The sequence below is a fragment of the Gallus gallus genome, chromosome 1, assembly GCF_016699485.2.
Source record: "Gallus gallus isolate bGalGal1 chromosome 1, bGalGal1.mat.broiler.GRCg7b, whole genome shotgun sequence".
NCBI classification, from domain to species: Eukaryota; Metazoa; Chordata; class Aves; order Galliformes; family Phasianidae; genus Gallus; species Gallus gallus.
In genome coordinates, this window is record NC_052532.1 from 91496865 (window position 1) to 91509016 (window position 12152).

General features: G+C 37.9%; 1 protein-coding gene across 4 annotated transcripts in view; it reads left to right on the forward strand.

Moving 5' to 3' along the window:
• CRYBG3 (crystallin beta-gamma domain containing 3) overlaps positions 1 to 12152 on the forward strand; it is a 92401-nt gene that overhangs the window by 66361 nt on the left and 13888 nt on the right. For all 4 annotated transcript variants that reach the window (XM_046912683.1, XM_025144510.3, XM_046912684.1 and 1 more), the window contains 4 exons: positions 1160 to 1286; positions 2320 to 2352; positions 6659 to 6768; positions 7301 to 7427. In XM_046912683.1, the coding sequence (XP_046768639.1) occupies positions 1160 to 1286; positions 2320 to 2352; positions 6659 to 6768; positions 7301 to 7427 (397 nt within the window). The remainder of the gene's footprint in view (positions 1 to 1159; positions 1287 to 2319; positions 2353 to 6658; positions 6769 to 7300; positions 7428 to 12152) is intronic.

The window sequence follows — 12152 nt, forward strand, 5'->3', positions numbered from 1 at the left end:
ATGGAATTGCTGCCTCGCTAAATCTCTGGTATTCTGTGAGAAAGTTGATATGCACATGAATTAAAGACAGTCCTGTGGATACAGTACTATAAAAATAATAGTAAAAGCCTTTGACAGAGTGATGCATAGTTTATTGAAGAAATAAGGCTGCATGGAATTGGAAGAAAAGTTCTGTTAGGAACTGAAAGCTGGCTCGCATGTAGGAAATGAAGAGCCTTAATAGAGAAGGCATTAATGGTATCAGGCATTAATGATAAATGCGCTTTTATTCAATCAGTATAGTCAGTATTTTTATTCAGGAAGACTTAGTAATCTGGGAGCAGGAAGCAAACAGTAGTCTTCATATCTACGGATGATACCAAGCAGTTAAAAGCCGTGTTAATTATAGCACCAGTTAGACCTCATAAAATTGAGCAGCCAAAAAGAAGGCAGGTATAAAAATATGTAGTAATACACACAGGGGGAAGTAATCTATGAAATAAGTAAATGGTGCTAGATGTACAAGATGCTAAATGGACTACAAAAGGAGATGTCCTCTAATATCCCTAATAGTTGTGGAACAACAGTCCTTGGTTCCAGGGGGCTAAGAAAAGAATGGACCAAGGCAAGTGGCCAGGTCAGTAGCATCTCCCTAACTAGTTTCTGCCTATTTAGGCAGCTGACAAAGCATGCTTAGGGCTGGATACACCATTGGTCGGTTTCTTCTTAAATTACAGCAGGAGTAGCAAAGCATGAGAAGTTCAAACAGGCAATCGTGGAAAAATTTTGCTTCATCTCATCCTGTCAAGACTTCCTCATTTATTTCTCTTTCTTCTGATACCATTTTTCTTAATTCCAACTGGAAAAGTTGGAAGAGAGCTCTGTCTTGGGGTGAAGGTGAATGAGTTAAGATTGACCTGAGAGAGATTCAAGAAATAATCAAGTATCTTTCCTCTTGGCTTCTAAGCAAGGTACCCAAGCAGTGTTAGTAAAGTAAAAACAGTAAATCAAGTGTGTGACATTTTAGTCCCTCAAATCAAATTTGACGTTTCAGATGGACTTGTCAAGAAAAACTCCAAAGAAGATTGTTCTATTGAACTTGCTGCTATTTTCATCAAACTATCCATGAAAATTTTTAATCAAAAATGTTATTTCTGTTTATTTTTCTGCCATTCTTCAGGTGGGTTGCATATCAGCAGAAACATTTCTGTGGAGAACAGTATGTATTGGAGAAAGGAAAATATAAGTGTTTCTTTGACTGGGGAGGATCCAGTAAAATCATTATGTCGATTCGACCTATTAAGTTGGTGAGTTACTAGAGATTGTTAAGGGAAAAACTTAAAAGAAAGCAGACTTTGGAGTTCAAAGTCTACAATAGTTTTATAATGTGTAGTTTTATAATAGTTGTATCATCAATGTGTCTGCTTTCTTGGAAACAAGTTAAAGGCTCTTGTGGATGACATACCGTAACTCTGTACAAGCTAGAGACTGAACCTTGTCCTTCTGAAATAGACACTTTGGATCTTTCTTTCTTTAATGAGAAGATTGATGGGGAAACTTAGTAAGAACTTCCCTTTGTCAGGCTGCATTCAGGGAACAATAACGTGGCCTGGAAAGATTGATTTTGCCTGATTGATAGATTCTCGGGCATTTGTATATCAGTTTTCTAGTCCATATTATGTAACAGAGCTCTATGATTTTTTTTCCATATTTTCCTACTGAAATAATTGTAAGGTTTGTAAGTGAATAAAAACAGAAAATAGTTTTAATCCATTTTTAAATCCAAGGTAGTGAAACTTGACCAAATAGATTATCATCCTAATGGAAAGCAAAGCAAATTCTCAGTAATAAGTATATAATAAGTGATATTACTGCACTGAAAACTGGAAAGGAACAAACATTTAGCCTTAATTTGAAGAGCATATTTTGTAAAAACAAACAAACAAACAAACAAAAAAACTGTCCCAATATTCCTCTAAATTTTGTATTTTTTCAAGAAATACACTTAAATCCAAATAGATTTACGTTGCCTCTACTCCATGTCACATAAACTAATCAATTAGTTACATGAATTAAAGATGCAGTTTCTCTGTGGAGAAAAGGACTGGACAACCAGGCACCTAGTAATGAGCTTATAGGCATCTAATGGCAGAGGTTGGGAAAAGAAAATTGTGCCAGGAGTATGGGAACTGTGTGCATCTCTGCTCTTGAATTTGTAGTTTACAAATTTCAAACTTGACATGCCTTCTTGGAAACTAATTGTAATTAATTTTATTATTATTGTTTATTATATTATTCATGCATTTGTTCATATGTTTGTATATATATTTATTATTGCAGGAACCACTTGGAACAAATGAGCCTCCGCATTTGGTATGTTGACATTGTATAACAGTTTCTAGTACTAAACCATATTTAATAATTAAACACAGGTAATGCTGAATTTCTCGCTTCATTTCTTCAGATGAATATCTCAGTATTGGCATCTCCATACATTAAAGAATAACTTGAGGAAGCTTGGTAGATGTGTAAAAACTATATTTGCTAGTGTTCTGCTCTTTGTTTTTTTCCAGTTCACACATTTTAGTATTCTATCTCTAAAAAATGCAAGCAGTACAGTAGACTTGGGTAAATTCAGATCTTTCTGGCCAGCTGTTATCCTATTCTTTCCTTTTTTGTTTTTTTTTTGTGTGTGTTTTTTTTTTTTTTTTTTTTTTCCACGGAAACTAGGTATCATATATATTTGTCCTTCTCTTTGTGGCGTGTGTTCTTTCTGTTATTCTTCATTCTATCTGATTTGTCATTATGTTGCCTTACATTTGATGTGCATTGAACTGCACACTTCAAGCTTGTAGGTCTGTTGAGAAGAAAGCTGAAATTTCATGATTTTAACAAATCCAAGATGTATCTCTTCTGTGACGCATTCAAACTGTTACATCTACCTTGCTGATAATTGACTTTAGTTTTAAGAAGTAAGTTTGAGGATTTGCATTTCTGGTCCTTATCTTAATTCTATTAGCATACTTTTGGTGTTATCTTTCTAAATTAAAAAACTGCTCTAAATGTTTGTGCTTATCACCAGGCATGGTCTCTATCTCCCACAAGGTTCTGCCCCAGCAGGGCTCTCCTCATTTCTGGCAGTTGTGGTTTTATTTATCCTTTTCTGTCCTGGAGTGGGCTGCTAGCATGGGTGGTGATCTAAGTGGTTATATTGCTTTCTCTGTTACATGCTTTTAATTAAGCAAATTTGGAAAACTGTATTTTGGAAAACTTGACATTTTTCAAAAGAAGGAGAATCCTAGAGCTCAATGGCTGTGTGTCAGAAAACTTAAGTATATTGTCATCTGGACATGATTTTATTCTCTCTTCCTTGAATGGGTATCATAGCCGTAAGTGTGTGGGAAATGCATACGCTGTGTTACTTAACAGGTTGACCACACCCTTCTTTTTCTCTATGTTCTCCTGTTCAACAATTTTATGATTACCCCAGGACTGCAGGAAATGTTTCTTGTCTGAAGATATAATTGGTGTATTATTTTAGCCTTAAACACTGATTTCCTGCCAGACCTACTCATATGGCAGTTTGTGGCCAAAGATTTGCAAGTTCATTCACTCTAAGGCCTTGGTAAATGATACCAGGTAAAAATAACTGGCTCTGATGAATCTGATGGGATCCAGACAACTGAAGATAATTCCTTCTTCCTCTTCAGATCTTCTACTTTTTCAGCATTTCCCTCCCAGAAAAATTCTTTTAGTGCTTCAGTATGGTTTTCCAAACCTTTAAGATCAGTGCAAACCTTTGAAATTTCAATGAATTTCGTTTACAGTCTTTTTAATTTTTCAGTGAGATATATATATAAAACAACCTGTGTGTATGATGTAGGATACTCCGAAAGTAATGCCTCCTGTTTATTTTCTACAGCAGATACAAAGAGCACAATAACACTATTTGATAGAGCAAATTCTCAGCTGCAAAACCCTGTTTTTTCAGCATAGTCACCACTATTAGCTGTGCATTTTCATCAGCAATTCACAAGTGCCTGCATGCCATGCTCACAGAAATCTGCATAGCTTTCTGGAACGTGCCTTGTTGCCACTACTGAAATACACCACCCACCACCTCGCTGTGCTCACATCCACTGTTTGGTCTCTATAAACATTCAGCAAGCATTGACGAATATCAAGGGGTGCATATTTCTTTTTCCACATGGAGGAATTCAGTTACACACCTTAACTTCATGTGCACCTCCATGTCAGGCGCCATTTTGTCAGACTGCTTCTTTGCTGCCATCTGTCACACGGCAACAAAATGTAACAGAATGCTGCTGGGAAGGTTCAGCCTCTACTGTTATATCACCAGCATCTGCCTCTGATGTTGTGGGCCAACATAATAAAATAGGAGGCTTTACTTTCGGAGCAGCCCTCATATGTGCACATACCTGAAATTACTGATCTATCTCAGATTGTCTTGCCTGTTGTGTTCTCTAATAGTTTTGTTTTTAAAAAATAGTGTCCTGACTTCTCACAGTCCTGGTTGTTATAGGATTTCATCTTAAAAGTAAGGAAGAATGTCACTTGTATCACTACAGCCGTTTTAGGAAGGGAAATATTTTCATTAAGTTTTTGTAGGGAAATATTTAATCACTTAGGATGAGTAAAGGGTAGTATTCAGTTAAATATGAACATTTTCCCATTCAAGGTAAAGAAATGTTTCCATATATTCAACAGTCTTATAGTTTGGAAAATGTATGGTGCATATGAGTTGGCAGGTCCTTAAGTATTCTCTTCTATAGGCCATACACCAGTTATTTTGAATGACTCTCTATCCATTTTCCCACCGTTAATAAGCATAGATCTGAGCTAAGGGAACTGTGTTCACTGTCTAGGGGAGTGTTTTTCCACTTTTTTAGTTGCTCTTCAGAAAAACAACTGAAGTTTCTTCAGTTTCTGCTGCTTCTGCCAGGATCACTAATAAACAGAGTGCATGTGATGCAAGAATGACTGAAATGGCCACTTCTAAGTGATTCATTTTATTTATTAAAAGAAAACTTTGTTTTGCTCAGCAAGAACAAAGCCTTTTTCATTAGCAGTTGACTTGCGCAGATAATTTAGGTAGCAGAGAGAACCGCTGTGATAACTTGTGTGTATTTTCAGTATTCTACCTGTTGACTTTATAGGAAGTGAAACCTGATAATGTCAGGACCTGATAAAGCATCATTAGGTGAAGTTTAAGAGTAATAACAGATACACAGTTTTTTTTCAATGAGGAATTGATACTTCATCCTAGCTTTAGTGAGATGAAGACCATCACCCACTATTAGACACATTCCATATAAAAGTGAGTTACAGCCCTTTTTTTGGAAAGTGTTGCGTAGCATATGGCCTATGCAAGAAAGATGGCGTGTATACTTACATAAAGCTTTTTTAGGATAAGTGCATAGGAAAGAGTACATAGTTACAGCTTAAATAGACGCTCTGGAACATAGCATTGCAATTATATTTACAGAAAAATTAATTACACCTTATCCTTCATATTGTAGCTGATGTGTTTTCTCAAAGGCCAGGTTAAGCTTTCTTGTTCTTTCCAGCAGGAAATGCATTCATTTATTTTAAAAACACAATCTGAGATTTTCCATAGAATCATTTGCTAATGTTTATGTTTGGCCTGCTCTCCCTGTACTGGCAAAAGCATTTGATTTCTTTTCTTTGGCAGGAAGCTAGGCCAATTTGGGGCATGACGGGGGAAGTCCTGCTTGCAACAGCCATAGTGCTTTTCTTCCATTACAAAATATGAGCTGTTCTTTTGATAAAGTAAAATTTTGCATTCTTATCCAACCTTTCTTTCAGGCTTTAAAGTGAGAATTAGCACCGTTATACCATATCAACCTAAGAGCACAGAATTCTAAGTAACTTCACTATAAGCCATAGGCTATATCATACTACTGTTGGTTTTTTTTCCCACTTTTTTCTCTCCTTTCATTTTTTCTAACTGCAATACTTTCAGCCTTGTTACTTTCAGAGTGAATTGAGCACACCTTATTGGTGGAGTATAGTTCAGTGTGTCTTGAAGTTCTTCACCATGACGTGCAAAACCATCTTAGCTGAACTTCATAAGAAGTTAATATAGCCATGGTACATCTACCAAACTGCACCAGGTTGCCCCCAGAAATTCCCCTGCTGTTTTTTGAACAAAAAACTACCTGCAGTCACTCAGGGAACAGAATATTTCGAGGCATTTTGTTAACAGTAGCCTTGTATCTTTGGCTAATGCCTTCTCCTCCAGTTTTGAAACCCGGATTACTGAGCTATAGCAAAAGTTAGCCACAGTTCAGGAGTATTTCAGGTGGAAGGTAACGTTCTAGCCTTCTCTGTTCTCTGGGCCCTCTTCTGCTGCATTTGAACATATGCTTGTTACCACTACATTAACATGACTGTAACAGTGTTATTAACGTCAACTTCCTGAACAGGGTGCAGAGATGATAAAACACACAATCTTTCTAAAAAAAGAAAGCAGCTATGGAGATGTAAAAGACTCCTTAACTGAGAATTCATTCTATTTATTGTATCTTTGTGAATTGAATAGATATGTCTCTTAGACCACAACAATCTCTGCTAACATTAATGGCAATGAGTTTGTTTCCCTTCTAGTCACTGGCTTTATTTTGTTTTGTTCTTGTAGCTCAAAGCTTTCAGTAATACACATTTCCAAGGAGCATGTATAGATTTCACAGCAGAAGTTTCTGATTTCACATCATTCATACCATGTTCTTTTAAGGTTCTTCGGGGTTGGTAAGTGTTGTTTTACATGCCACCATTTTAAGTAATGAGGTTTTTTTTCCTGATGCTACTAAATTTCAGATCATCAGCATAACACACTGATCGTATTCCATCGCATCTTAGACTCTTTGTCTTGCAATGTAGCTCAGTAAGCGTTGCCCTGCTGTTGATTTGGGTAGCATGCCCTTTGTTTTCCCTGTGGGAAGGGAAGCTCACAGTTACTGTGATTTTTTTTCTTTTAACTCCCATTAAAATTTATTCCAGATTTTAAGTGTTCTGTGCAGGAGGGGTATCTGCCTTCCATTAGTGTCTATTGATTCCAGGGCTGAGATTTCTATACCACGAGATTTGATTTTTATATTTTGGTTGCTTTGTCAAATAGCCATTCAAGTCACTTTAGCTTTACAAAAACACAAGCTTAACAACAACAAACAGATTTTTTTTTTATCCCTCTCTTCCTTAGCAAATACTAAGTCTTGAAAAAAACCTTACTATTAATAAGCAACTTGAGCTGCTAATCTCTTTTGCTACTTTGTTCTTGCAGTTGGCTCCTGTATTACCAAGGGGAAACTGATGACGATCATTGTGTGCTGGAAGAAGGCCTCTACATTGATCTCCCTTCCTGTGGCTGCCCAACTGCTGCAATCAAATCCCTCAAGCCTATTGAATACGTAAGGATTTCATTGAAAAAAAATAATGCTTTGGAACTCTTTTACTAGTCAGATGTCTGAAACAAGTGCTTGCTTTAAACAAACTCCCACTCAGGGAAAAGAGTAAAGTTTGTTTTCTTGGATTATGGGATTTTGAGGTTTGGAACAAGTCAGCCTTCGTGCACCCAATCATGTAGGCACACACTCTTGGCTGCTTGTGTCTTCTGGGCTGAAGGTTACTCTTTTTTGTAGGAGTTGCATTGTTTGATGTTTTTCTGACTGGCCTTTATTATACAGCTCAGCAACGTGGTACACAGCAAGATATTGCTTTTTCTTGTATTAAGTATATGGGGTTTCTTGTATTAGGCCTACAGCCAAGACTTAGTCTTAAAGTACACACAAAATTTAAATTACATGGTAGCATAGACTTGCCCTAATGCTGTTTAATTTACTAACTGTTTTGCAGAAATGCCAAAAAGATTTTTGCCTTCCAGTGGCATCTCAAATTCTGAGTCAATAAATAAAGTGATATAATATGCTACACATGGCAATGTGGGCTGTGTAAGACACATCAGACAATTCAATCCAAAGTTCATTTCTGGCCATCCTCTTCCCTAGTGACTCCTGAGATATGGGACAAGTAATTATTACCCATGGACATTATCTTTGTATGACTTTCATGTTGGTTGTACTACACAAGTGCAGATCTTGAAGTCAGATTTTGTATCAGTAAGGTGAGATTCAAGATCCTCTAGGGCCATGAAATTGGATGGGAGTGTTTTGTATTATTAAGTACAAGACAAATACATTTTTTCTGTGTCTTGCTTTAATCCAGCACACAGAATATATGCCTTTGGACTCTCATCATGTCTGTGCTTTTGTCCGATACCTATGTATGCTCCTATGCAAAAGCATAAAACATAATCTGTCCATAATGCTGTCAGTAAAAAAAGAAGCATGTTTGCTCTGCCCACTCCCTTCCAGCGCTGACCAGCTTCCCCAAAAGTCTTCCTCCTTCCATGTTCACAGAGGGCAAACTCAACCCATATAGCATGTGTCCTTTACTAACACTGAAACTAGATCATAAAGATTACTCAATTCACAATTTTCTTCAAAGTCCTTTTTTTCCTGTTTGTGAACAGGTTTTAAAAGAACACCAAAAGCTATCCATGGGATGAGAAAGATCTACAGCTCAAGTCTGAGAGCTGGTCCTTTTGCTAGGTTACATAGGTCTGGCTGTGTTGAATTCAATGGAACTATAGCTTTTCACTGAGAGCCTGTTTTTCAGATTGAAGATCTTCCTTTCACATTAGGCTTTTGTGTTCTGCTTTGCTAAATCAGAATGAAGTTTTGACATGAAATGATAGGTTTCATCTAAATTCCCCAGTTTGGCATAGTAATAAGCTATTGGCAGCCCTTGATTACCAAGGGCCAAGCCCTGGGAGAAGTGTGTTTGGCAAGCTGTGTGTGGAAAGCTTACGCACATCTTCCTGTGCTTTGTATGTGGTTTGCACCTCTGGTTCAGTTCCTTTCTTGCAAATAGTAGACCTTGTGTTCCTCAAAGTGGTGGCATTTAATACTGTAAAACGTTGTTGAACCACACCTGCTTTACAAAGAGAAATGCACTTATTGACCCCTAACACATTGTGTGTTAATTGTGCAGGACAATGTTCAGAGGCATTGTTTAGCACAGACATGATGTTAAGCACGCAACAGTAAGTTTGGTCAGTGGTCAGAAACAGCCATAGTTCATTCTGTGCATTGTCTGCCATGCACTATTGTTGGAACAGAGCCCTTTTTATTACAAGGTATTTCTGTTAGCTCATTCAAGATAGCAGCAAAGGTATTCCAAAGTGGAATTGTTGTATAGCATTATTGAATTCTGCTGAGACATTGGGAAACGCATCCATGTTTAAATACCAGCCTATTTTCAGTCCTAGAGTATGTATCTATGATTCTACAAACTTGGTAGCTCATGCGTATAGGGGAGAACGTGGAGCCCTGACATCAAGCACTGAATGTGCACTGTCTCCTGTTCTCCTTTAAGGCAGATATATTTGCTGCAAGTACTGCTGTTGGAGGGACTCGAACTGGGGGGAGCCATGCGTTGCTTCAGTGTATAAGGTTTCTTCATGTTGACTAGAAATAGAAGCCATGGCACTGAAAGGAAGGAAAAAATGATGCCCTTAGCAGTAAAAAGGACTCCTAAATCTCCTCCTTCCTGGCCCTTGAGAGGAGTTACAGGTCTGTTGACCAGACCAGCTATGTATTTTAGAAGATTGTTTCAGGTCATTCTTAGGGGTAGGAGGACAGATCTGCTGTGTGAAGTGAGTATGTGGGATCTGGGTATTCCCTTTGTAATTTGCAAATTAACTGTATGGATTCATTGGGATTGTGCAGCTGAGTTAAGTTCCAGCCTGAGGACTTTAATTGTAGTGTGTTTAATTGCAGGATTCTTTGTGTGAAGCTAACCACAAAGTAGCTGTGAAACAGAGCAGTGAGCATTGGTCAGTAACACCTGCAGGGACACCAGCTGAGAATTGAAATTAGTTGTTTGTAGTACTCTTTCATCACATCGGTGCTCTATTCTGGCCTGGTGGAAAAATACTGTGAGATATCAGTGGTATTATTGGGGCTGTGTGAGGTAACAGTAAAGCCTCAGTCTGTGTGAGCCAGGCAGTAACTTCTGCAATTCCTTGACTGATTTTTTTTTTTTAATACATCAGCCAATTCCTTAAAGAAAAGGAAAGGATCTGAGAAGATCTTGTTCTCAGAATCATGCAGTTCTGATGCAAGCAGAATATTTGCAATTATAGCAAACATTTCTAAATGAAAAAATGTGTAGACATTCTTAGAAAATGAAAATTTTGTGTTTTTCCTGTGCAAATTGGCAGAAATGCAGTTTGTTTGAGAGCTGAATTGCCTAACAAATTGAAAAATGTCATTCAGAATCACTGAGTTGGCAACACAAAATGGGTTTGAGTAGGGAAACAGGCTCAGACTGGTGATAGTCTGATTTCTTACTGTTTTAGATTGGCTAACTTTTAGCTCTTGGGGAGATGTCTTATGGGTTCGTCACTGAAAAATGGAGTTCTTATCATTTAGACACAGCATGTTGCCCCCAGCCCGTCCACACATGCGCTCATTCTCCCCCAGTTCTCATGTAATTCAGATTGTCATGATACCACTTTGATTATTTCCCCACTGATGGGGCAATTAAACTATTAAACTAGCATCATGTAGGAATTAAGCGTGCTTTTGAGAACAATTTCAACCATTCTTTAGGAAAAGCTATGGGTTACAAAAAAGTTATGCAGAAGGAAGAAAGCATTTCTGTAGCACAATAATAAGAAAATAATATCCTTTGTTTTCAACATTCTGGGAAGAAAAACAGTATTGCAGTACCTGTGTGTTCATCTAGATTGTAAGGTAAATAATGACATGTTTCATAGCCTCTTCTCTTCTGAAAAGGGCTGCTTCTCAAAGTCCGAAGTCTTTTTAATTTACTATTTTCTAAGTGGGGGAAAAACTGCTGGAAAATATATCTTTTAGTTTCCTTAAGTAAAGGAATGTAAATGCATCTTTAGTTTCCTTAAAACTAATTTCCTTAAGTGAACACGCAGTTACATTGAAAACCCACTTCGATTGGTAGGATTCATGTCTATTTCATAGCAGTAGGAACACTGGAGCTCGTGCAGTTTTTGTTTCTCTTTGTCCCCCTTCATCTAAAAATCTGAATCCTTGTTAAAGAGATGCTCACTGATGAAATTTGCTGAAATTACTGTTGATACGCACTGTGCAGGTAGGTAAGATCATAACACAGGTTAAGAGTTGCTGCATTTGTAGCAGAGGTGCGGGTTTTCATGCTGGTGTCAGCAAGGACCGGCCTGATGGGCTGCCATGAATTCAGGAAAAGGAAAGCAGGGACCACGTGCCCAAAGGCAAGAGAGCACGTGAAGTCAGCTGGGGCACTTATGGGGCTGTGGTTGCTTACTGGGGCATTTGTTTGTTTGTTTCTCAAAGAGTTCTGGGGATGGAGACCGTTATAAGATGTTCTTAGGAAGTGAGGCTCACCTTTAGTTGCAGACATATTATTTTGTTAAACTCCCCGTAATACATAATGTGCCACTGCCAGGATAGCAGTACCCAAGATTGTTGCAGCAAGCAATTACTTTTCCTTCTAAAACATTAACTTCATCGTTAAAGTTAAACCAGTCCCATAGCTTGTCAAAATTCTAAATTCACTTGCTAAAAACAGAAGTGAGATCTGGGTTGTAGGCCATACAATGCTTTTTCTTTCTTCTTTTCTTCTGAGGTTCCTTATTCTTCCTCTGATTATTAATCATGATATTTCCTATATTTCCATATTGCTTATCTTTAAGTTAAATACAGGTGTTAACTGATCTTCCCAGCATTCCTGTGAGGTAAATAATCAAATCTGATGCGAAAAGTAATCAGTACTTCCCAGGGCCAGGCCATGAGTCATCTGGTGCAGCTGGGGCTGAACCGTGGGTGTTGCTGTCTTCCAGAGCAGTCTCATTTCCCTCAGCCAGGCATCCTTCCCGCACAACTTCAGCAGAAACAGTTGTAAATAATAAACGAGTCAAGACTAAAAAGCAGAGATTTTTTCCAAGGATGCTGTAATACGGCTGTTGAAGCTTCTCCAGTAAGACTCTGGCAAAGGCTGTTTGCATAGCTGCAGGTCAGCAGGGACCATGATGGGTTTGCGGCCATGCTTTTTTTTGC